The sequence below is a fragment of the Myodes glareolus genome, chromosome 8, assembly GCF_982192425.1.
Source record: "Myodes glareolus chromosome 8, mMyoGla1.1, whole genome shotgun sequence".
Classification (NCBI taxonomy): domain Eukaryota; kingdom Metazoa; phylum Chordata; class Mammalia; order Rodentia; family Cricetidae; genus Myodes; species Myodes glareolus.
In genome coordinates this window covers 62,356,112-62,380,560 of record NC_142033.1, presented here as the reverse complement: position 1 = coordinate 62,380,560, position 24,449 = coordinate 62,356,112, and the positions used below count along the sequence as shown (strand labels likewise).

At 42.4% G+C, this 24,449-nt stretch overlaps 1 protein-coding gene, 1 non-coding gene and 1 pseudogene across 2 annotated transcripts in view; 2 read left to right on the top strand and 1 right to left on the bottom strand.

The window, feature by feature from the left end:
- Cd38 (CD38 molecule) overlaps positions 1–15,932 on the top strand; it is a 53,618-nt gene extending 37,686 nt beyond the window's left edge. Inside the window, exons 2-8 of the mRNA XM_087909058.1 lie at positions 3,185–3,314; positions 4,502–4,637; positions 6,832–6,917; positions 9,279–9,352; positions 11,170–11,262; positions 11,569–11,655; positions 13,899–15,932. Of these exons, the coding sequence (XP_087765184.1) occupies positions 3,185–3,314; positions 4,502–4,637; positions 6,832–6,917; positions 9,279–9,352; positions 11,170–11,262; positions 11,569–11,655; positions 13,899–13,974 (682 nt within the window). The 3' untranslated portion in view covers positions 13,975–15,932. The remainder of the gene's footprint in view (positions 1–3,184; positions 3,315–4,501; positions 4,638–6,831; positions 6,918–9,278; positions 9,353–11,169; positions 11,263–11,568; positions 11,656–13,898) is intronic.
- On the bottom strand, positions 12,521–12,626 carry LOC125387656 (U6 spliceosomal RNA). The gene has a single exon (XR_015002910.2). It is a non-coding gene; the product is annotated as a U6 spliceosomal RNA (small nuclear RNA).
- Positions 15,933–18,883: 2,951 nt separating the features above from the next.
- LOC125387562 (DNA-(apurinic or apyrimidinic site) endonuclease 2 pseudogene) lies at positions 18,884–22,276 on the top strand (annotated as a pseudogene).
- The last annotated feature ends 2,173 nt before the right edge of the window (positions 22,277–24,449 follow it).

Sequence of the window (24,449 nt, the reverse complement as noted above, 5' to 3'; positions counted from 1 at the left end):
TGGTCATGCTTGGCTTGAATGATAAAGATGACAGCCAGTAACACCTCTGGGCAACCTCAGTTTGATAGATAGATAGATAGATAGATAGATAGATAGATAGATAGATAGATAGATAGATAGATAGAAAAGATAGATAGATGCTACATCCACGGCTGTCTCGCCAGTGTAGCAGAAATGCCGACTGGATGGGCAAATATTGCCGGAAGGATTGGGATTCGTGCTTCTCGGAGCTGTGTGTTCCAGGCGGTCCCTTGGCAATCAGTTGTGGTGTAATGCTACCTGAGTCGCCATTAGTACTGACTCGACCTGGCTGTCCTTGGAGCCATATGTCTGTCTTTCCCCTTGTGTGTGTGTTCTTTGTGATTCTTGCATATTGCTAACAGATCAGACTATTCCAGGCAGTTGTGGATACAAACAAGACTGCTAAGGACATTTTTGAATTCTGCTCCACTATTAATTAAAGCCTTAAAAAAGTAGCCAGTTCTGGGAATTGCCAGAATCATCATTAGAACAATTCCTTGATGATGTGGAACAAAAGAAATTAATTTTACTAGGAAAAACCTTAGAAGCTTTAGGCATTTGCCTGAGAAATATGTACAGTTGTAAATTGAAGGCCTATGAAACCTTTCTTATGGGAAGAAAAAGACCTAGCCTAAACTGACAATATCTGAGCCTGAGAATTGAGAAGGGAGGAGAGTTGAAGTTAGTAATATAAAGTAAACTTCAGAGAGATTCAAGACTATGTATTAGAAATTTCCTAGCAGAAAGCTTTCCCAGGGAGATAGTAGCCTTTTTCTTCTCACCCAGGCACACAAGGTCACTTATCTCAAACCAACCAGCCACCTGCAAGCTGATAAAGATGGTCTAGCTCAAGGGCAGTGATCTCTTTGAAGGCAAGAGGAGAGAGTTTGTTTTGTAAAGTGTGAGAGAGCAGAAGTCCTTGTGCCCAAGTCAAAGCATCTTCAAAGATTCTTTTTGTAAACTGTCTTATGCTGTTCTTTTCTGTTTTATGATTTGATGATGTATGCCTTTGCCAAGTTCTTTGATTGTAAAAAAAGAAATATATAATCCTGCACTGAAGTAAGTAAATCGCAACAGCATGTCTCAACATTGAGAGTGTCTGTGTGTCACTTTCCTCGCCGTATCCTGATTTCTCCTGTGCCTTCGCCCTGATTCCCTTACTGTCTGAGTGGCTCCCCTGAGCCAGTCCGTAGCAGATAGATAAGATAGATTAGATAGATGGATAAGATAGATTGTATAGATAGGTAGGTAGATAGATAAGATAGATTAGATAGATAGGTAGGTAGATAAGATATATTAGATATATTAGATATATAGATAGATGATAGATAGGTAGATGATAGATAGATAGATAGATGATAGATGATAGATAGATAGATAGATAGATAGATAGATGATAGATATAGATAGATAGATAGATAGATAGATAGATAGATAGATAGATAGATAGATAGACAGAACAACAACTAAAGGTTTCAGCAGTAAAGGAAAGGACACTTTTGAAAGTGTGTTTCTGTAGGGTTTGCCCCTAAAACTTGAATCCTAACATTATTTTTATTTGGCTACAAATGAAAAAAATGGGTAAAAAGATTTTGAAAACAATTTTTATGATATATGCAAGATGATGCTTTTGTTTTTCTCTTTGAAATACAAATTCTTCCGAGCAGAATCAACTCTTTCATGTCAGATCCAGCAGTATTGCTCCAGTCTCCACTCCCAAAAAGAGACCTTTCCTCAGGTTTTAGCCCCGGGTTTCTCGAATCTTTACTGTAATTTCAACTGGAGTACAAGACCTAAGAGAAGCTTAAGAATAATGTGGGAGCATTGTGAGTTTTGATGATTAAATAAGAGCTTGCTGATGAGAAATTCTGATGTGTGGCAGGTTCTCAGTGCTGATAACTTCCCTTTCCACCAGGCCTTCTTCAAAGTGAAAAACACTCTCAGCCTTGCATCTTCTTCTGCTTCAGTCTCCCGTCTTATTCTGCCTCAAGTGCTGCAGATGTTCCAAGGGGGAAGTAGAGGAGGTCGACAACAGCTGGAGTTCAGAACAGAGAGTGCTTGAGAAGGCCACTGCAGTAATTACTGGAATTAAAGCATAAACCCTACTGAAAGCAAAGTAGCTGCCAAATGTCTATTTTCTAAATTGCTCATGATAGTACCCCATAAATTTTGATTGACATTAATGTACATAGCATTATAACTTTTTCTTTTCATGTATGTAAAAGAAAGAGCCCTAATGATTTTCTGGCATAGGTTTCAAAGGCAGGTGCTAATGAACTTAAACTGCTCTGGTCTAAACTTTGGATAGAAATGTTATTGAACCTTTCACATTTTCATTTGTGTCCACAGATTCTCAAACATAACCAGGGTCAGCATTGCCTGAGGTCAAGGGAAGCCATGAGAGCACAGACCATTGAACCCTGTCCTACGTTAACAAGTCCAACTGCAATAGCCGTACTTATTTGAAGTTTTAGTTGACACATAGTATTGGACATATTTATGGGCACAACATGGCATTTTGGTCCACATATACACTACTATATAATGATCAGATTAGAGTGATTGGCATGTTTATCACCTCAGGCATTTATGACTTTTCTGTGTTGAGAACGTCCAGTCCTCTCTGCTAGGCATTTTGAAATCTTGTCCTTTCTGAAGGCACTAAGAAACCATAAGTGATTTTATATAAGATATAGGATGAGAACAAAAAAAAACAGTTTTCTTTATATTTTCTTCTTAATTTTATTCAGCACTTGGGCCATTTTACCCTCAGTGAGCCTTTGCATGGAGGCTGATTTCCATCCCGGAGGATGCGATACACATCTGATTGGATGATGTACAGGACTGACTGCCCTGAGTGTGTGGTTCCCAGAGGAGGAGAACTTCTGGCTATTATCTATGCTCCAAACATATTTCTAAGACTTATTTTTGTTTTACGTGTCTTGTTGTTTGGCCTGTGTGTATGTTCATGCACCGTGTGTGTGCCCTGCCCATGGAGGCCAGATGAAGGTGCCGGGACCTCTGGAACTGAACACACAGTTGTGAGCCACTGTGTAGGTGCTGAGGACCAAAACCAGGCAACAAATACTCTTCACTGATGAGCCATCTTACTGGACCCTTCCAAAATATTTTAAAAATATGCTCTCCACATTTCCTTTTATAGTGATCACGACTGCAAGAAGATACTGAATACTTTCAAAAGAGCATTTGTTTCCAAGAATCCATGCAACATCACAGGAGAAGACTATGAGCCACTAATTAAGTTGATTACTCAGACCGTACCATGTAACAAGGTAACAAGTTATTCCTTTCACATTTGAGAATAAAAGTCAAAGGGAAGAGGTCCCAGGACTAGAGTTAGGACGCAGAAAGAGAGGAAACCTTGGCATTGGGCATCATTTGATATGGTTGGCGGGGTGGTGTTGGTAGAGCGCAGTCTTTGGAGAACTAGGAAGCCCTCAAGGTTTAGGATATCTAGGGAAGGAGGGTAGGAGAGAGGAGATGGGAAAAGAGAAAAGAGTCTAACATCAACCCCACCCCATAAGAACAAAAGTAACCCAGACTTATATACTTATTGAACTTTCCCCTGGATTCTGATATAATAGACAAGTAGATGATAATACAAGACCCATTTGCTCTTGAAGAGTGACTGAGTTTTACTCTCCCAGCCCTCACCTTCTTAGTTCTTCAGAGCCACCCTATGGAGTAGGCAAGCCAGGGGTCAGTCTTTTTTCACCAGCGGGGAAACTCAGGCTTGGTGAAAGTTGGTGAAGAAGTTACCTAAGTATAAGAGGCTTTAAAGAAACGTAAACCAGCTGAAGGCCAGATGGTGGCACATGCCTTTAATCCCAACATTTCGGAGACCGACCTCTGTGAGTTCAAGGCCAGCCTGGTCTACAGAGCGAATTCCAGGACAGGCTCCAAAAGCTACATAGACAAACTCTGTCTTGAAAGCAAGCAAACAAACAAACAAAACCCAAAAAAATATAAACCAGCTAAAATGTAAATAGAACAAGCCCTAGAATCATAGAAGCCTGGTTTTCAGTCCTTTGAATATGCTGGAGAAGGTCATAGTACAACTCTTTCAAAGTCTGTGTTTAAAGCAAAATTTCACCATGTCTGAAACTAAGTGAAGCCCTCAACCCACTCACGGTTATCACTGCCCGTCCCATTTTTAAGTGAGCTGGAGACTGCTGTGTCTCCTACCCCAGCAGTACCAAGTGCATTGCTCTGAGCAGAGGACGTGGAGGGCAGACAATAACCAAACTGACTTCTCTGAATATTTAGTGGGTGGAATTTACTTTGATAGTTTCTGCTTTCTTTTATTTAGAGAAGGCTGATTGATTGAATGGTTGACTGCTGTTCTGGGGAAGGAACCCAGAGCCTCATTCATGCTAGCACTCATTCTACTGCCGAGCCACATCCCCAACCCTTGGATTTATTCTTGGACCTACAAAATTGTGTGCTTATTCTTTCTCAGACTCTCTTTTGGAGCAAATCCAAACACCTGGCTCATCAGTATACCTCGGTCCAGGGGAATATGTTCACCCTGGAGGACACGCTGCTGGGCTACATTGCTGATGATCTCAGGTGGTGTGGAGACCCCAGCACTTCTGGTAAGGATCTCAATCACCTGGGATGGTTCAGGGTGCAGGGGAATGGGTCCTTGAGCTGGGCAAGGGACCTTGAAAGGTCAGTAGGCACATGCCCTAATGCCATCGGTACCCTTAATGGCAATCCCTGTCGTCTGGAAATATCAGCTTCGGAGTTTAGGACTGCAGTTAGCCTCTGAGAGATGGGAAGTAGTATATGTGGAGGAATGGACTGATTGGAAATCATCCCATAAAGAAGAGAGAGAGAGAGAGAGAGAGAGAGAGAGAGAGAGAGAGAGAGAGAGAGCTGAGAAAGCCATTATTTATTATTCATTTTTGTTGCAGCCAATCTTGTTCCATGAGATCTAATACAGTCCAGAGGAAAATAACCCAATCTCCATAACAGTCATGAGGGTAGATTCCCTCATAATCCCAGTTTAGAGGTCCCATCAGCTCAACACATTGAGACAATAGAGAATTAAGGTAATGTGAGTGTTGGCAAGGCAAGCTGGATCAAAGCACAGTCTAATTTATAATGCTGTTGAGGTCAGACATCCCCAAATCCAGTTCTCCTTCCTACTCTCCCCCTTCCCGGTCCCTCCCGCTCTCCTCCCTCCTTCTTCCTCCTCCTTTCCACTCTTCCTTTCTCTCTCTTTTTCTGTAAGTAGTGCCCCCCTTAACCTGTATACATTAATGCATCCTTCATCATGTATTCTTGACCATAACTCTGGGCCACTTTTAAAGTTATTTTGAAACAAAATTATATATACTTAAGGTGTGCAGTGTAATGTTTGGTTAGAAGTCGACACGGTGAACTGATTATTATACATGGAGATATTTAGCATGGGCATCTTAAGGTGTCATCCCCGTTCTTTATTGTGAGCTCCCTTTCTTTTCCCTATTTGTCTAGAAACCCATCTGTTCTTCATCTCTGCTCAGGCTGCCTGAGTCCAGTACCCTGATACCCGCTCTTGCTGGGAATGCTGTAATGCTGCACTGTTGACTCTTTACCCCTCTGGATCAGTCTCCATTAGATCTGACACCGCAGAGTTTTTCTTACAGTGAAAATTTGACTGTGTCTATCTTCTTTTAAAACCTACTTTTCTCTCTTCACCTCTAGACTAATGGTTAAATTCCTCAGCTTGGTGTGGCCTCCGTATATCAGGTGCCTCATCTTTCCTTGTTCCCTTTGTCTGATCAGAGCCCAGCATAGCTCTTTGCCTCTGCACGTGCTATCTGCATAAGGTGCCCTCCTCTTTTATTAAAAATAATGTTTACTTTTTTCTCCAAAGATTTATTTATTTATTATGTATACAGTGTTCTGTCTGCATGTATGCCACCAGACTAGAAGAGGGCACCAGATCTCATTATAGATGGTTGTGAGCCACCATGTGGTTGCTGGGTATTGAACTCAGGACCTCTGGAAGAGCAGGCAGTGCTCCTAACCATCTCTCCAGCCCCCAAGGTGCCCTCCTCTTTAGAGTCTGTCTGAAGACAGTGATTCTTGTCCAAGGCAAAATTCAACCTGAACTTTTTCTGGTAATATTTCACAGGAGAAGTTAATCTTTCTCTGGGTATTTGTCTTCGCTACATCACATGCTATAGGAGGCAGGGCTCCCACTGATTCAACCCTCTATCTCCAGAACCTAACCCTCAGTAAATGTTTATATACTAAGGTAGATAACCTTGAGAATAGTGTTATAGAAACTGTGTAGCCACACTATGCTTTGTATCACACTAAAAGCTGAACCTGTTCTGATGGGGCTGGCTGTAGAAAACCTGAGACCACCTGAGTCCCCAAACTTCTGGGGGTTGAGAAGGAAACTCTCCACAAGAGAGAATTGCCAGAAACCAGTGAAATGTCTGGCGAATATGTCTTCTTCCGGCAAAGGCCTGGCCTTCTCTCTAAGTGTTCCTGGACTCGAGGGGAATGATGGGGGTTGGTCTCTTTAGGGCAAACTTTTGTAGTCATTTCCCAGAATAATGAGTCAAAACCATCACACTGTTCCTGTCTGGGATCTGGAAGGGAAGGCAAGCATTTGGAAGGAATTCAGGGGACACTTAGTCAAATTGGGTCGAGATATGTCCATTCTCCAACCTCAGCCTTGGCGAAGATGTCATTGGAAAACACTTCCACTGTTATTGGACAGCCAAGAATGAGCCCAAAGGTACATTTCCATTTCCACTTTAATTATTTCCTATAAACTATGTGTTTTAGACCTGAACTACGGCTCTTGCCCACACTGGAGTGAAAACTGTCCCAACAATCCTGTCACGGTGTTCTGGAAAGAGATTTCCCAAAAGGTAAGTTCCAAGTAGTTCCATTCCAGAGTTTTGACTGAAGGCACTGTCTGGTGGGTTGATTTGGATCCTTTTTGGGTCACAGAACTTTGTAGGTGTGAAAGTGTGGAAACCTTTTCTGAGAACAAAAGCTCAGAGATACATGCTAGACGACTTTCCCATGCAATTTCAGAACAACCATAGAGGTTTAGCAAGCTCAGAAAAAGAATCCCTACCCCCAACGAGTGCATAATATTCATTGACTATGTCTATCAGGAAGCTAGGTTTGGTTTAATCTTAGGACTCAGGCTTTGCTTGGATTTCTGGGAAAGTTTTAGTAACCTGCGTTTATGGACCACTTAATAATTTCCCAACTCTTTGCAGGAGTTAAGAGCTCTGTCTTCACAATAGCCAAATAAAATATCATGAATACCATGGCCACTTTGGAGAGGCACCATGGAGGTGCAAGCATCCGTGGAAGCTACTAGTTGATTCCAGATCTCGAGTCTGGGCTGAGAAACACTAGCTCCCTTGCCTCCCACCAAACAGATAACTTCACTTGAAACTGCATAAGCATATTTACTTTTTCCCCTATTAGTTGTGCCTCAGCAGTAAAAATTCCTTTGTAAGTAGACCAATGGGGAAAAAATGAAAATGATCAAGAAAAACAAGTGAAAGGAAAAGAAAAAATCCAAACATATTTGTTGACAGAGATTTCTGTCCCACCAGATTCCACAGCTGTTCAGTCCCAAAGAAACACACAGAGGGCTACATTCCTTATAGCTGGTTGGCCTAGTATTGTTGAACACTTACTACAAGTTTTGAATACTCAGAGACACTGTGTGTTTCTTTTTTATTCCTTTTTAAGAGAATGCTTTTTCACTTATGCTATCAACTCTGGGGTATGTTTTACAGCCACACCATCATTAAAACCTTCTACGACAGGTCATGTGAGATATATATATATATATATATGCAGTGCTTTCTTGTACTCCCATTTCAACCCTTGGTACTAAGAGTTAAATGGTGAGGGTGACTGAGGGTGACTGCAGCACTGGCACCTTGATCCTTGCCTCATGGAAGAAGGCAAACAGTCCAGTCCCTATCTTTGACAGTAAGGGTGGTTCTTCTTACAGGTTTGAATCTCCAGGTCATCTTGCTGCTAAGTCATGTGACCTCGAGGTCAACTGAGCCAAGCTTTCCTTGTGTCAGGGACTTATGAAAATTGTACTTTGTGGGGTCCAGTGCTCTTCTGGGTCGGTGTTTAATGATGACTCATCAGGGTTAGGGGTGCACCCCTACTTATCTCCCTCTGTAGCAAGGCAAGCACCACTGAACTTCATAATTCTGCTCCAGATCACTCAGTGGTGTAGAAGTCAATGCAGAATAATATCCAGTTTCCTCAACTGCATACATGGCCTTCCGTGAACTGACTTTTCAGCATCTACTGACGCTTCCCTGACAAACACCACTGCTTCCCACAACCTACAGCCCTTTACTGTCACAGCTTCATTTGAAATCCCACCTAGTCTTTGGGACAGGGATTTTGTCTCCTATACGGTACTTCCGCTTCCTTGTTCTTTCCTAATCTCTAGTTCAAAGAGAGATTTTTCCTGCCATCTTTTCTTTCCTTGGAACTTTACCGAGCAAAACTTCCCCTCCGCCACGTACCAGGTATCGATCACTGAAGACTCTAGACGACCCTGGGAAGTCAAGCTCTCATTTCTCACGGAGCTCTTCATACCAATGGCTAAAGCTGTTCCACCCATCGTTACAATGAAACGTGTGCACAGATGTCACGGAAGGAAACCTAGGTCCCAGAGGTCTTGGTCTGTCTTCAGCGGAAGCTGCACAGTACTCCATTCACATGGTTCACTCCAGTTCTTAATGAATTTTCCAGATGAAAGTTGGTTGCTTGAGGAAATAAAACTCTCTCTGTTCAAAGTCCAGCCTGGTCTACAGAGCGAGTTCTTCAGGCCGTCTCCTTTTTCTCTTGGTGCCTTTTTTAGAGCCTCGGGGTCATTGGCTCTTACCTAAGTTTCTCTTTCCACAGTGTTCCATTCCCCTTGCCCCTAAATTGTCCATCTTGCTTCTGCTAAATAAGGTGAAGCCTCTACAGTACATGACACCAGGCGAGCGCCTTCATTTCCTTCTTTTAGAGATACTCTGTTTCCCACTCTAGACTTTCAACTTCCACATCATTTACAGACTAGCAAGGCTGCATCAAGAACTCATGCAAAACAAATATTTCCAATGGCTTAGACTATTGGATAGAGTCACCATTCCTGGGCTGAAAGCGTAGAGGCTATTTTCTCCCTCCTAGCTATTACTGCATACTCTTTTGAATGGAATTACTGTAGAATAATAATGGGTTTCTTTTTTAAGTTTGCAGAAACTGCCTGTGGTGTGGTCCAAGTGATGCTCAATGGGTCTCTCAGTGAACCATTTTACAAAAACAGGTACTTCTTTCCTTTCCTTGTAGCCTGTTTGCAAGGGTTATGTATCACCGTTACTATAGTTATAATGGCATTTCATTTACAGTTTAATAAATAAAGTTTGCCTGAGGATCAGAAAAGCAAAACAGCCATACTGACCAGTCTTACAGAAGAGGCAGCAATGACACACACCTTTAATCTCAGTAGCCACACTAGCTTGCCATAGAAACCAGGTGGTTAGTGGTGCACGCCCTTAATCCCGGACCTAGAGAGGGTTATAAAACAGGAGGAGGCAGCCCTCAGTCTCAGTTTTATTCTGAGATTTCCTGGAAGCAGGATCACCATTTTTGGATGGAGGTTGAGGTGAGAGCCCGTGGCTGGCTGCTTTGCTTTTCTTGTCTTCAGGTTGAACCCCAATATCTGTCTCGAAGTTTTTATTAATCGTGCTTCACATAGTCGTCTGTTGGACACGGCATTCCTCAAAAGAATGTGCCTTTCTTTCGTTCCCGAAGAGCTGAACTTAAAAAGGAGTTTCTGCATTCTCAGAAGATGTTTTTCTTCCTGGGTCAATGTTTGCTCTGGTTTCTCCTTTGTCTGAAACCCTCCAACGTTCCTAAGGGCCATTATATGGTTACCAGCCATTGCTCTTCACTTTCTGAGGTCTCACATAATCTTCTCAGCTCTCTTTCCCCCTCGCATACCATCCTCCCATTTCACCCATTCTGTCTGGCCTGCCTCCCCACCATTCAGGAATAATGGCTCACTTGTCTCTCCTCCATGTGAAGAGTGGGAATCCCACTTCAGCAGCAGAGATGTCCTGAGACATCAGAACCCGCGCTGGGCTCTGATCTTCACTCTTTTATGGCAGCATTGTCAGCAAAGCACCAGTGGTTTAACAGGGTGGATACCAGCCCAGCGGTCATTACACATACCCTGTGTGACCTTGGGCAGGCAGCTAACCTCTGGGAGTCCCTGTATGCATAAGTGATAAGGTGAGGATGTTACAGAGATAAACCAAGAGAGACTTCCACATTTAATGAAAACTCCCCATGGCATATCAGCTATTATTTTCTCATTTATTCCTCAGGACTGAATTGGCCCACCCTCAAGCCTCCTGTACTGGGCGGGCCTCCTTCTTGTCTTAGTTTTTATCACGTCAATGGCCTTTGTTCTCTAATTTTTCTCTGATAAAAATACTTCTGAAGATGGAAGCATGTATAATTTTTTTCCTGGACACTCTAGGTACCCTCTGTTAATTGTTCCTCTCTTCTGTTTCAATCTTAATTTTACAAACCAACATTAACTCTTTTGTCTTCTTCTGACCCTCTTTTCCCATGGGTTTTGGGTGAAGATGCTAGCTAGCACTCAGAATCTTGTCATCTGATATTAGAGAGCTAAGTCCCTGCCACAGGGAAAGTCGCTGTCCACACTAACAAGGACGAATCTAAAAAGGCATTGGTGAGCAGAGATTCCGTGGTTGTAAGCAGCTCTCTGGTAATGCTACATCAAGTATCTCATATGTATTAATCAGCACCAAAGTATAGTTAAAATCTCATCTGGTCTGGGCGGTGGAGACGCAAGCCTCTGATCCTAGTATGGGAAGCAGAGGCAGGCGATCTTGGTGAATTCCAGAACAGCCAGAGTTGTAACACAGAGAAACCCAGTCTTGGGAAAAAAAAATCTTATCTTGAAATATGGAATCCAAGAGTCATGTCAAATGGGGAAAGGTAGGAGGTGAGGTATGATTGCTCAGTGGTGTCCAGCTGTGTGAGTTCTGACAGGTCTGAATGCCCTGCACGCTGGTCTGGGATCAAGGATGTTTTTTATCTCTTCTGTTTTAGTACCTTTGGAAGTGTGGAAGTCTTTAATCTGGACCCAAATAAGGTTCATAAACTCCAGGCTTGGGTGATGCATAACATCGAAGCAGATTCCAGGTATGTCACTGTCTGTAGCAGACTGATAGTCTCTGAGTCAGCCTGTGGAGAAATGCAAGATCACAAGAGTACAGCGGGGACAGACGGGCATGCCCACTCTGCTCTGAGCCCTCCTTCTGATGTCTTAATTCTGTCTTCACAAAGGACAGTCACAGTTTCCCACCTCTGCTCCTGCTGACCTGAGAACCCAAGAGGTGGACTTCTGGTCCACCTCTACTCAATGCTGTTCCCAGGAGCACTCATGCAGAGGACACTCAGAGGGTGTTTGAAAGATCTTATTACTTGAGTATTTTCTTTCTTCCCTAGTGACTCATGTTCAGGATCCTCCATAAATGAGCTGAAGCTGATTGTACAAAAAAGGAATATTGCATTTGCCTGCAGGGATGACTACTGGTAATTGATTTCTCTTATTTTTTAAGATTTATTTCTTTATTATGTTAACAGTATTCTGCTGGCATGTATGTCTGCAGGCCAGAAGAGGGAGCCAGATCTTATTAGAGATGGGTGTGAGCCACCATGTGGCTTGTGAGAATTGAACTCAGAACCTCTGTAAGAGCAACCAGTGCTCTTAACCTCTGAGCTATCTATCCAATCCCTCTAAATATTTTATTTTTTAATGTATGAGTATTTTGCTTGCATCCATGTTTGTGCATGACATTTGTGCCTGGAGGCCGATGGGGGCATTGGGTCCTTAGAGCTGGAATTACAGATGACTGTGAGTCACCATGTGAGAGTCTGAAACTGAACGCGGATCCTCTGGAAAATCAGTCAGTGTTCTTAATCACCGAGCCATGTATCCAGGACAGTAAATGATTTGTTGTGAACAAAACAGCTGTGTGACCTGAACGGGCTTCAGCGATACTTCTCAGGCCTTGGTGGTATGTGATCTGTGGTAGCTTCTTCTGTGCCACCAAACCTAGCTGGTTTCCCTAGACAATGGCTTCCATCTGGCTGCCTGCCCATTCATCCTCTTCCTCCTTTTGTGCCAGCCCTAAGCAGTGACTTGCCCCAGAAGCTGGCTGACCCTTAGAGGACACACTTCCTGCTTTACTGCTGGCCTTTAGGGGAACAGAAACATGCCTCGCCAAGACTTTTCTCCCAAGTTTTAAGATTCCGTGACTGGCTATAAATTTGCATGTGAAATCTCCTTGGTTAGATTCAAATGTAAATGCCTATTATTTGGTAAATTTCCACAGGGCAGTCTACAAAGACTTGTCTTTTCTAGATTAAAACCAAAACCAATGTAAATTCTTTTTTTTTTTTAATCAAATGCTTCACAATTTGTGTGTCATCTTCCCGTAAGGGCCATGCTAATCTTCTCTGTATTGTTCCAATTTTAGTATCAGTGCTGCCGAAGTGGGCACCCAATGTAAATTCTTAACAGAAATTTACTGTTAACCTATGGGCTGGTATATATCTTTAAAGTCACCTGTAACTCCAAAACTGGGGGTTCCCTCATTGTTTTTGACTGGTTACAACCAATGATACAGACATGGACAGCCAGCCACTTCTACAGCACTTTTGAAGCTTTCCCATGAGGAACAGCTTCAACCAAGACCAAAGCCCAAAGCCCAAAGCCCAGACAAAGGGCTCTGTAACGTACACACAGGCTGAAGGGGCAGAGTAATTTTTATGCCTCTTCACATCGCCTACCATATCTCGAAGGCAGATTTAAAGAACGGATGGCTCATTTTCCAGATGACCTGAATTTCCCATCAATCAAGCTGGCTCTTCTTTGGAAACTGCCAGGTTAAAAAAAAAATAAATTCAACATGCTGCAGAAGTTAAATGAAAAAAAAATCAGTGCTGGCAGGCTGGAGGAGGTTGAGGAACATAGACTCCATGGTTTTGTGAGCTCACATTTATGAAAATGACAGTCTTTTAAATTTACTAGTTAGATCCTAAAGCATGCTGCGTGTAGAGGAAGCATGGCCCTCTGACAGTATCCCTACCTCTTAAGGACAGTCCCTGAGTTCTGTGCTATCTCTTGCTTTCCCCCAGAAGTCATCAGGAAGCTCCCTAACTGGGAAAGATAGAACCCTCAGGAATGTGGGTGGGCCTGCTTTCTGTGGTCGCATCTGCTATCTTGTGATCAGTAGCTGTCACAGACTTGTAATGCATTTGAACCAGAGGTTCGCTTTTCACCTCCATATATTTCCATTGCACTCCCTCCTTGGTATGGATTTCTATGGTCTTACAAGTGAATGGGGCACCCTTTCAAGTCGTTTACTCCTGGGCTAGACAGTTCTCAGTGTTGTTGCTGGGGAGAGGCATGTGTGTGGCTGGCCAGTGGTCCATTTTCCTTTGGTTGCCGAAGGGTCTTCTTTCATTGATGAATGGACCATTGGTACATCGTTCAGTCTCTTTCCTCTTAAATTTTGTTACATTTTTGTTACATTTATGTTTATTTGCTGCATGGATGTACGTCTGCATGTGTGCGCACATACCATAGCTTTCATGTGAGCATCTGAAGACAACTTGTAGGAAGCAGGGCTTTGTTCCACCGCGGGATCTTGGGAGATCAAGCTCTCCACTCATCGGGCATGGCTCGGCAGTGAGTCCCTTTACCCCACGACCCATCTTGCCAGTAGTCCTCATCCTGTCCCTTGATTTCCTTTCTTGCTTCTTTCCCACAGGCCTGTCAGGTTTATTCAGTGTGTGAAGAACCCTGAGCATCTGAAATGTAGACGGTATGGATCCCATGGATCCTAGACCCTCTGTTGCGGGTCAAGATGAGAGTCTCTCGGAAACTACCCTGGCACACAGCCAGAGCTATCAGAGTGCGCTCTTGTATAATGCCAACGCATGAGATGGAAGGACTTCCCAACAAAGTTTGCCAGCGTTCCACGATCGGTTTAGTTCTTACCATATATTACCACTACTCAAGAAAAAAACTACTCCATGAAACCTAGCTAAACTTGTATCTTGTTATTTCACTTTTACTTTCTCATGTGGTGCTGTGTTTCGTTCATATATTGTTAACCCACTTTTTCTTTTCCCTTTTAATGAAACTGAGAAGCAAACCCGAAAACTTTCACACACGGTAGTCAAACCTGTATGCCATTGAGCTCCATCCTCAGCACAGCTGGTAACATCATTTTTATTGAACAGTTGACAATCCACGGGGGAGCAGGAGGAATGGGTAGGAGGACCATGGAATGTAAAATGAAATTAAATAAATTATCAATGAAACCTCCCCAGTCAAAATGGGCAAAAAAAAAAAAGAAATATCAAGCTTTTGAAAATGAATGACCTTATTTTTTTCAATGTTTCTGAATTTTTCCTACAAATATTCAAATGGTAAACCTGAGGTCATGGGTCATTACGGGGAAGGTGTTCTGTGGGAACTTGAACATGCTTGCTGTTTTAATCTTTCACCCTTCCAGCATGTGCCAATAAGTTTGGCTATTGTTTTCCTTTTTTAAAAAATATGAGAAAATGGAGCTTAGAGAGGTTATAAACTTTCCTAAAGTCACATTCTGGGGATTGTGATTAGAGCTGGTGCTGACTCCGTTCTTTCAAAGCTCACAACATATGAGATTTCTTCTTTTCTAGGCCTTTACCACCAAATTGATAGTAGCCTGTATTATTGTCCAGAGAATGTTGTTGTACTAAATTGAATGTAATAGAATCTGAAATGTGATTTTTTGTTTTGTTTTGTTTTGTTTTGTTTCTTGGGACAGGGTTTCTCTGTGGAACAGTCCTGTCTGTCCTGAAACTCACTCTGAAAACCAGGCCGGCACTGAACTCACAGAGATCTGCCTGCCTCTGCCTCTCAAGTGCTAAAATAGATTAATGGCATGTGCCACCACTGCCCAGCCTGAAATGTGAATTTTATGGACACTTTCAAAACTAATTCAGAGCATCCTATTTCCTTTCCTGCTCATACTTGGTGCCCTTTATAGGTAGTAAAATGTTTTTGTTGAAATACTGAGTTAGTGAGTCAGGCGCTGGTAGCACGTACCTGTAGTCCCAGACCCTAAAAGGCAGAGGCAGGCAGATCTCTGAGTTGCATGCCTACTAGTCTACATAGTGAGTTCTAGAACAGCCAGCACTGTTACACACAGAAACCCTATCTCAAAAAAAACCACAAAAAACCAGAAAAAGAAAAAAAAACAACAAAAAACCCAAAAAACAAAACAAAACAAAAAAAATTGAGTTAAATTTGAGTTAAACTACATTTGTTGCTGATATTGGCAACTTATTATCTATCCTTTTTCTCTTAGATCAGCCTTGCTTTGGGATTACCAATTGTTGTTGCTGCTGTTTTCAAACCTACAATCTTCAGCTTTCTTTCTTTATTTTATATAATTGTGCTTTTTTCTCTATTTTTAGAAATATAAAGATGTCTTATTTCTTCTAGCTTCCTTGGATATCTTTGTTCAACTATTTTGAGACAGATGTTTAGATCATTGATATCGCCACCTGTTTTCTTTCCTAACACGTGTATTTTAGTGCTGTGGGTTTTCCTCGGAGTCCCACTTCTGCCACAGCACTGAAGTTTTCTGTACACCTGCATGGGTTACCATTCAGTCTAAAATCGTTCCTGGTTCCACTGTTATTTAGAAAAGCATTATTTACTTCTCAACATCCAGAGAATATTTTTAGTTTGTCTTTAAAAATAAGTGTATTTTGTAGCTATTAATAAAACTAAATTGATACAGCCTCAATTTGCTTGGTTTATTCAAACTAGCATAAATGTTGGAGACAGGCACTACCCAAGTCCCAAAAATCAAAGTGGAAGGTATCTAAGGGATGACAACTGAGTTTTTTTCTGTAGCCTTTTCATGTATGAATACACATGACCCGACACACATATGCACACACAGAGAAAGAGAGAAGTATGGTAATAGACTGTATAAGGAAAATGAGCAATATTTCATAGAGCCTTAACAAATTTGCATTGTGTTAGTCAGGATACATACATACATTCTAGTAAATCCTAAATGAACACACCAACACACACACACACACACACACACACACACACACACCACACGGGATTTATTAAAATAGCTTGGTTTACAGGCTGTGGTTCAGATAGTCCATCAGGGATTCAGATTGGTCCCAACTTTCAAGTAGTTCCTACGACAGAATGTCCTCAGAACCAGATCCCTGCCAATGAAGCCTGTAGCCGAGAGCTTTTACATGACACTCTTCTGCTTTACTGTGAAGGGTGGTTACCAGATTCAGGGTTCACTAATGTCCTTGCTCATGAACATACTTTGGAAATGGCTGCTTGTGTCAGAAACTACTTGGCCTTTCCATCCCCTCCAAGATGGTGTGGATGGTGTAAAAACCAACTTGTAAGGCAAGCCCATGAAGACTCCTCTGAGGTCAGGTTTTAAGCCAGTGGAAATCTCAGAGGAGACAAATTACAAGGTTTTCACCTGCTGCTGAAGAGGGTCCTGGGGTGGGGGGGGGATGCACAGAGGTGGCCTGGGGCTAGGGTGCTCCTTCTCTTTCCCCCCACCTTTCATCGCCATAGCACAGAACCCTGAATCTGTTCTCTCTGTAGTTCTAACTTTGAGCATTTAGACCATTGGCCCTGCAACCATTTCCAGCCCTAAGGGCTTGATGACCTACATGCACAAAAATATTCTGTGTTCTTCTCCTTTTTCTTTAAATTGATTTTATTGAGCTCTATATTTTCCTCTGGTCCCCTCCCAGCCTTTCCTCTCTCCTTCAACCCTCTCCCAAGGTCCCCATGCTCCTAATTTACTCAGGAGATCTTGTCTTATTCTACTTCCCATGTAGATTAAATCCATGTATGTCTCTCTTAGGGTCCTCATTGTTGTCTAGGTTCTCTGGGATTGTGATTTGTAGGTTAGTGTTCTTTGCTTTATGTTTAAAAACCACTTATGAGGGAGTACATGTGATAATTGTCTTCCTGGGTCTGAGGGACTTCCCTCAATATGATGTTTTCTAGCTCCATCCATTTGCCTGCAAATTTCAAGATGTCATTATTTTTTTCTGTTGTGTAGTACTCCATTGTGGAAAAGTACCACATTTTCCTTACCCACTCTTCAGTGGAGAGGCCTTTAAGTTGTTTCCAGGTCCTGGATATGACAAACAATGCTGCTATGAACATAGCTGAGCACATGTCCTTGTGGTACAATTGAGCATCCTTTGGATATATACCAAAAAATGGTATTGATGGGTCTTGAGGAAGGTTGTTTCCTAATTTTCGAAGAAATCGCCACAGCGACGTCCAAAGAGTGTGTACCAGCTTGCATTCCCACCAGCAATGCAGAAGTGTTCCCTTTACCCCATAACCTCTCCAGCATAAGTTGTCATCAGTATTTTTTAACTTGGCCAGGTATAAGATGGAAGCTCAGAGTTCTTGTGATTTGCGTTTCTCTGACGACTAAGGATGTTGAGCATTTCCTTATGTGTTTTTCAGCCATTTTAGATTCCTTTGTTGAGAGCTATCTTTTTAGGTCTGTACTCCATTTTTTTTATTAGATTATTTGCTCTTTTGATAACCAATTTCTTGAGTTCTTTGTATATTTTGGAGATCAGACCTCTGTCTGACGTGGGGTTAGTGAAGATCTTTTCCCATTCTGTAGGCTATCATTTTGTCTTGTTGACTGTGTCCCTTGCTTTACAGAAGCTTTTCAGTTTCATAAGATCACATTTATTAATTGTTTCTCTCAGTGTCTGTGCTGCTGGGGTTATATTTAGGAAGTGGTCTCCTGTGCCAATGTGTTCAAGTGTACTTCCCACTTTTTCTTCTGTGAGGTTCAGTGTGACTGGCTTTATGTTGAGGTCTTTGATCCATTTGGACTTGATTTTGTGCATGGTGATAGATGGGGTCTATTTTTATTCTTTTACATGTTGATATCCAGTTATGCCACTTGTTAAATATGCTTTTTTCCATTTGATATTTTTTGCTTCTTTGTCAAAAATCAGATGTTCATAGGTGTGTGGATTAATATCTGGATTTTTATGCCAGTACCAGGCTGTTTTCAGTACTGTAGCTCTGTAGTAGAGTTTGAAGTCAGGAATTTTGATGCCCCCAGAAGTTCTTTTATTGTACAGGATTGTTTTGGCTATCCTGGGTTTTTTGCTTTTCTATATGAAGTTGAGTACCATTCTTTTGAGGCCTGCAAAGAATTTTGCTGGGATTTTGATGGGCATTGCATTGAATCTGTAGATTGTTTTTGGTAAGATTGTCATTTTTACTAAGGTAATTCTACCTACCCAAGAGCATAGGAGAGCTTTCCACTTTCTGATGTCTTCTTCAATTTCTGTCTTCAAAGAGTTAAAGTTCTTGTCATACAAGTCTTCCACTTGTTTGTTTAGAGTTACTCTGAGATATTTTATGCTATTTGTGGCTATGTGAAGGGTGATGTTTCTCAGATTTCTTTCTCAGTCTGTTTATTATCTGTATAAAGGAGGGATACTTTTTTTTTAGTTTATCTTGTATTCTGCTACGTTACTGAAAGTGTTTATGAGTTGTAAAAGGTCCCATGGTAAAATTTTTGGGGTCATGCTCCTCTTCTTTGTGACTGATGGATGATTGTTTGCTCTCAGACCTTCTATTTTCTTTCTCCACACTCTTTTTTGCTTTATAAACTTCTCTCACTTCCCCTACTGTGTCTTCTATCATATCTAGCCAAAGGATGGAGAAATAACCTGAGACCTCATGTTCCTCTTCCAATTTCCTTAGGCTCATCCTTTTCCTACTGTGGTGACTTCTGATTTTACAGTATTTGAAGTACAGTTTCAAAGAGAGTTCTGAAGTGGTAAACTGAGTGCTTGAAAGGGTGTGTGTGTGTGTGTGTGTGTGTGTGTGTGTGTGGCAATGTACACTAATTATATGAATCAGTGTTCTTAGCTGACAAGTAAAACTACCAAATATTTGGATGAAGTACATATTTTTCTGACCTTTGTCTCTGCTACCCTCCGTGTTGTTCTTCCACTGTGTGAAAGCAGCCCAGCTCAAGTCTGCATGCTCTCAGATACAAAAGACAACACTACAAGCTAAGACTGCCTCTTCACTGACTGGTGTCTCCCAAAAAGAAATTCTCATGTTTGTAACTTGGGTGTCTTGGGAAGACTCTGCTTGGTTGATTGTTCAATGTTAGGAAGAACACTGTTTGCTTTTTAGTCATAGTCTTTGGAAAGCCAGTTGTAACTAAACTGATGTATCAAAGGGACTTTTGAATAGAGGAGGAAGGAAATCGGGAACTCAGGAGTCTGGTCTGTGTTCAGCCAGAAGAAAAGGACCATAGACATTCTTCTCGCAGTTCACTCTTCCCAGGATTTTGGATATGGTCTGACTGCGTAGTCCAGGTAGGTCTTGTACTTGCAAACCGTTGCATCAGTTTTCTGAGTGCTGACGTCACCAGCCTATACAACCCAGCCTTCCTTCCTCGTTGGAATCTGTTCTCACCATAGTTCATCTCTCACCAAAGAGAACTGAACTTGAAGCCCCCGCGAGCAGTCCGGTGCTTTGGGGGATAAGAACACCTGCGCAAACGCACGAGGAAGGTGGGAGCCAGTTAACTTCCGGATAACAGTTTGACTATGCCTATACATACAGTCTGTGAAACGGTACAGTCTACCAAAATGTTGCGCGTGGTAAGCTGGAATATCAACGGGATCCGGAGGCCCCTGCAAGGTCTGGGATGCCAGGTACCCAGTAACTGTTCAACGGTCTTGCGACACGTTTTGGAAGAGCTGGATGCCGATATTGTCTGTCTCCAGGAGACCAAAGTGACCAGAGACGCACTGATGGAGCCCCTGGCTGTCGTTGAGGGCTACAACTCCTATTTCAGCTTCAGCCGCGGCCAGAGTGGCTATTCTGGTGTGGCCACTTTCTGTAAGGACAGTGCTACCCCAGTGGCTGCTGAAGAAGGCCTGAGTGGTCTGTTTGCCACCCTCAATGGGGATATTGGTTGCTATGGAAACATGACTGAGTTCACCCAAGAGCAGCTCCGGGCTCTGGATAGTGAGGGCCGGGCTCTCCTTACGCAGCATAAGATCTGCACGTGGGAAGGCAAGGAGAGGCCCTTGACCCTGATCAACGTGTACTGCCCATATGCGAATCCTGGGAGGCCTGAGCGGCTGACCTTTAAGATGCGTTTCTATCGCCTGCTGCAGATCAGAGCAGAAGCGCTCCTGGCAGCTGGCTGCCATGTTATAATCCTGGGGGACCTGAATACAGCTCACCGCCCCATTGACCACTGCGATGCTGGCAATCTAGAGTGCTTCGAAGAAGACCCGGGGCGTAAGTGGATGGATGGCTTGATCAGTGACCTGGAGTACCAGGCTGAGTCCCATGTAGCGCCTTTTATAGATAGCTACCGTTATTTCTATCCAAAACAGGAGAGAGCCTTCACCTGCTGGTCAGTGATCACTGGTGCCCGCCGTCTCAACTATGGTAGCAGAGTTGACTATGTACTAGGAGACAGGACTCTAATCGTAGACACTTTCCAAGATGCCTTCCTGCTCCCTGAAGTTATGGGCTCTGACCACTGCCCTGTGGGAGCTGTTTTGAATGTGTCCTGTGTACCAGCAAAACAGTGCCCAGCTCTGTGCACCCGTTTCCTCCCTGAGTTTGCAGGTACCCAGCTCAAGATTCTTGGCTTCCTAGTTCCTCGTGAACAAGCACTCAAGCGGGGGCAGCCAGTCCTGCAGCCCAGCCATGAAGCCCAGGTCCAGAAACAGCAAAAAATACAGGCCCACAGGCACTCATCCAGGCCTCGAAAACGTCAAGGTGGCTCCAGAAGACGCCAGAAAGACCTGCTGAGTTATTTTCAGCCTTCTGCTAGCCTTTCCCAAACTTCTGATGTAGAACTACCTAGGCTGCCTCTGGTGGCCACCCTTCTTACCCCAAAGCCTCCAGAAGAGAATATGACAACCACAATGGTGGATGAGCAAACCAAGGATTCTGAGGTCAAAGACGAGAAGGAGGTACAGACCTCATTCTGGAAGTCTGTGCTGAGTGGGCCCTCACCCGCACCCCTCTGCAGAGGCCACAGGGAGCCATGTGTGATGCGGATTGTGAAAAAACCAGGACCCAACCTGGGTCGCCATTTCTATGTGTGTGCCAGGCCACAAGGTCCTCCTAATGACCCGTCATCAAACTGCAACTTCTTCTTCTGGAGCAGGCCCAGCTGAACCAACTGAGACCTGGAGATGTCCGGCCTGGTCACCCATGCGCAGGATCTGATGCCAGGTCTCCATCTCCTAAGTTTCCTTCTCCCCCGAGGCTGGCTTGCTTACTTTCTTTCTTTCTTTCTTTCTTCCTTTCTTCCTTCCTTCCTTCCTTCCTTCCTTCCTTTCTTTTTTTCTTTCTTTCTTTCTTTCTTTCTTTCTTTCTTTCTTTCTTTCTTCTGCTTTCTCTTCTCCATTTCCTGCCCTAGCTTCTCTTCTCCCCTAAGGCATTTCTCTTCTCACTCCTTCCTCCTTTCCTCTTTGTCCATACAATAACCAACCTCCCAGAAAGCTGTAATGTTAAACCCCAATGCCCTCGATGTGCAATGTATTTGTTCATAAACAAAGTTTGTGCCTTTTTTCAGTGATACAAATCAAAGAGTCTTTGGTTTGAGAATCAAACAATGGTGCATCTTTTCTCTTTGAAGAAAATTCACTATACCCTCTAAGGATATTGTACAATGACATAACAAAGTGTGTGCTTTTTGCCAAGTGACACCAATGTGGGACCACAGTTAAACACCTGATGCAAAGAACAGACCACCAGAGAAGAGAAAACAATCAGTTATTGCACTAGGCACTCCAACTGTCAGTCACCTCCTTCACAACAACAGAATGCTTTGGATGGATATAAAATTTCTGCTATTTGGATTTTAGGGGTTCTTCAGGAGGTCAATAAGCAGTTTTGGGAGTCACCCAGGCAAAGATAACATCCCCAGGTAGTCCACTATGCAAGAGTGAGATAAAAGACTCTTCGTTTTTCCTTCTAGACAATGAGAGATCCTTCAGTGCTAGAATACAGTCATGACTATGTCTGGGAATAGAATTAAAAGAGGTGGATGGCATGCAATGGATGGTCCTGATACTTGATTGCTATTTCAGTCTCAGATTTACTGCATACAACTGTCTGATGTGAAGACGTGATGTAAATTACTTCTTAGAACAAGCTCCAATTCACCTTTTAAAATGGCATTCACAGTAATGCCCACTGTCATGGCCAACTTCACGTGTAAACTTGACACAGCCTATAGTCATTTAAGAGAGGGGAGAACTTTAGTCGAGGAGCTGTGGGCATATCTGTGGGGATTGTCTTGATCAATAATTGGGCCTACCCCCTGTGGACAGCACTATTTCCTGGGCAATATTTCCTGTATTTCCTGAACTACATTTAAAAAAAAAACTAACTTAGCATAAACCTGTCTATGAGCTAGCAAGCAGTGTCCCCTGTGGCTCCTGCCACACCTCTTTGTCTGAGAAGTGAGTTCCTTTGTTGAAGGTAATGCTGCTTGGAACAGCAAGTTCCTGCCTTGAGCTCCTGCCTTGACCTCCCTCTGACTGGAATTGTGAGCTAAAATAACGCCCCCCAAATCATTTTTGGTGAGAGTGTTTCATTACAGCAACAGAAAGGAAAGCAGAATACCTTCCTGTTGTATTGTTTTATCCATCCTGTAAGAAGAAATGTGTAAAAGTTTTATGAACTGTTTAATTAACACTTGTGGAAACACTTATCAGTTCTGATTTTCAGAAGGGTGTTGGTGCTTGTGTTTGTCTAGAGACAAATCCCTCAACAAGCAAACTTAGATACCTTAGTATAGTAGAAGGCTGTTCATTCTTTTCCTGACTGCCCTGACTCAAAATAATCACACTGAAACTATATTCTTAAATTGCTTAAGCATATTGTTAGTTATCTCATATATCTTTGGTTAACCCATTTCTATTAATCTGTATATCATCATATGGCTGTGGCTTACCAACAAGGTTCCATCCAGTGTCTGTCTCTGGTGGGGCTACATGGCTTCTCTTGACTCCACCTTCTTTCTCCCAGCATTCAGTTTAGTTTTTCCTACCTAGCTCTACTATTCCCTCTAGCTCTACTATTCCCTATCACAAGCTAAAGCAGCTTCTTGATTCACTAACCTATAAAAGCAACATGTGTACAGAACTTCTCACACCATTTCTCATTTTCTGTCTAAATAAAAATGAAGGTTTTAACTTTAACATAGTAAAATTACATATAACAAGACAGGTATTAAATAAGAATTACAGCTACAGCATTTATATCTACTTAATCTTTTATCATGACTAAGGAAAACTATAACTATAGCTATCTATTTTTTCAACTCCATCAAAGACAGCAGAAAAATATAAGATTACCTAAGTTAGCAGGAAGTGAATTATAAGCAACTTCAAAAACTCTAGAACTGACAGAGATATCGTGCTGCCTGGACAGTCACCCAAAGTTCTTCTGTATCATTGGAGCATCCATTTTCAGCCTATAGGCCCATAGTATCTGGAAGACTTTCCTATGAAACAGGAAATCTGACAGACAGTTCCACCTATATTGGCAGTTTGTCAGTCATCTTCTTGTGTCCTGGAGAATGTTTGGCAGACTCTTTCATGAAGTAGGAACCCTGAAGGACTGTCTCACTTTCTTAAGGCAGGTTCAGCAGTCATTTTTTCTATGGGTACTGCAGGTCCAGTAAAGCAGTTTAAACAAGAGCAGTTTCTTGCCCAAATGGATAGCAAGCTCCATGAGAAGCCTCTTCAATGATCATCATTCTCTTAAAGTAAATTGGTGCTTATTGTGCCATGAAAGTCCTAAGTTCTTAAAACATTTTAAGTGCCATATTCTTGTAGTCTTTGAAAGATTTGAAGAATATCTATCCATCTGAAATATATCTCTGTATCTAGAAAACCTAACTAACATGACAAGCTTGATTATTATAGATGACTATTAACCTGTATTTCTTAATTATACATTACATTTTCAAATGAGCTGCATAAACCTTAACCAAGAGCAGAAATACACATATAGCAAAATTGATCTTAAATTTGTATCAATAAACCAAGATCCATACCAATGCAAAGTATTAATCTCTATATCATATCCCCCTTTAAATGTAAACAAACATTTATAAACAATATTTGGGAATTTGAGCATAGTTCTTTCTAAACTACTTCCTGCTTTTTGTTGGGTGAAGTAATTTTGGGGGGTGTTTGCAGTGACTTTTCAGGGATCCGTA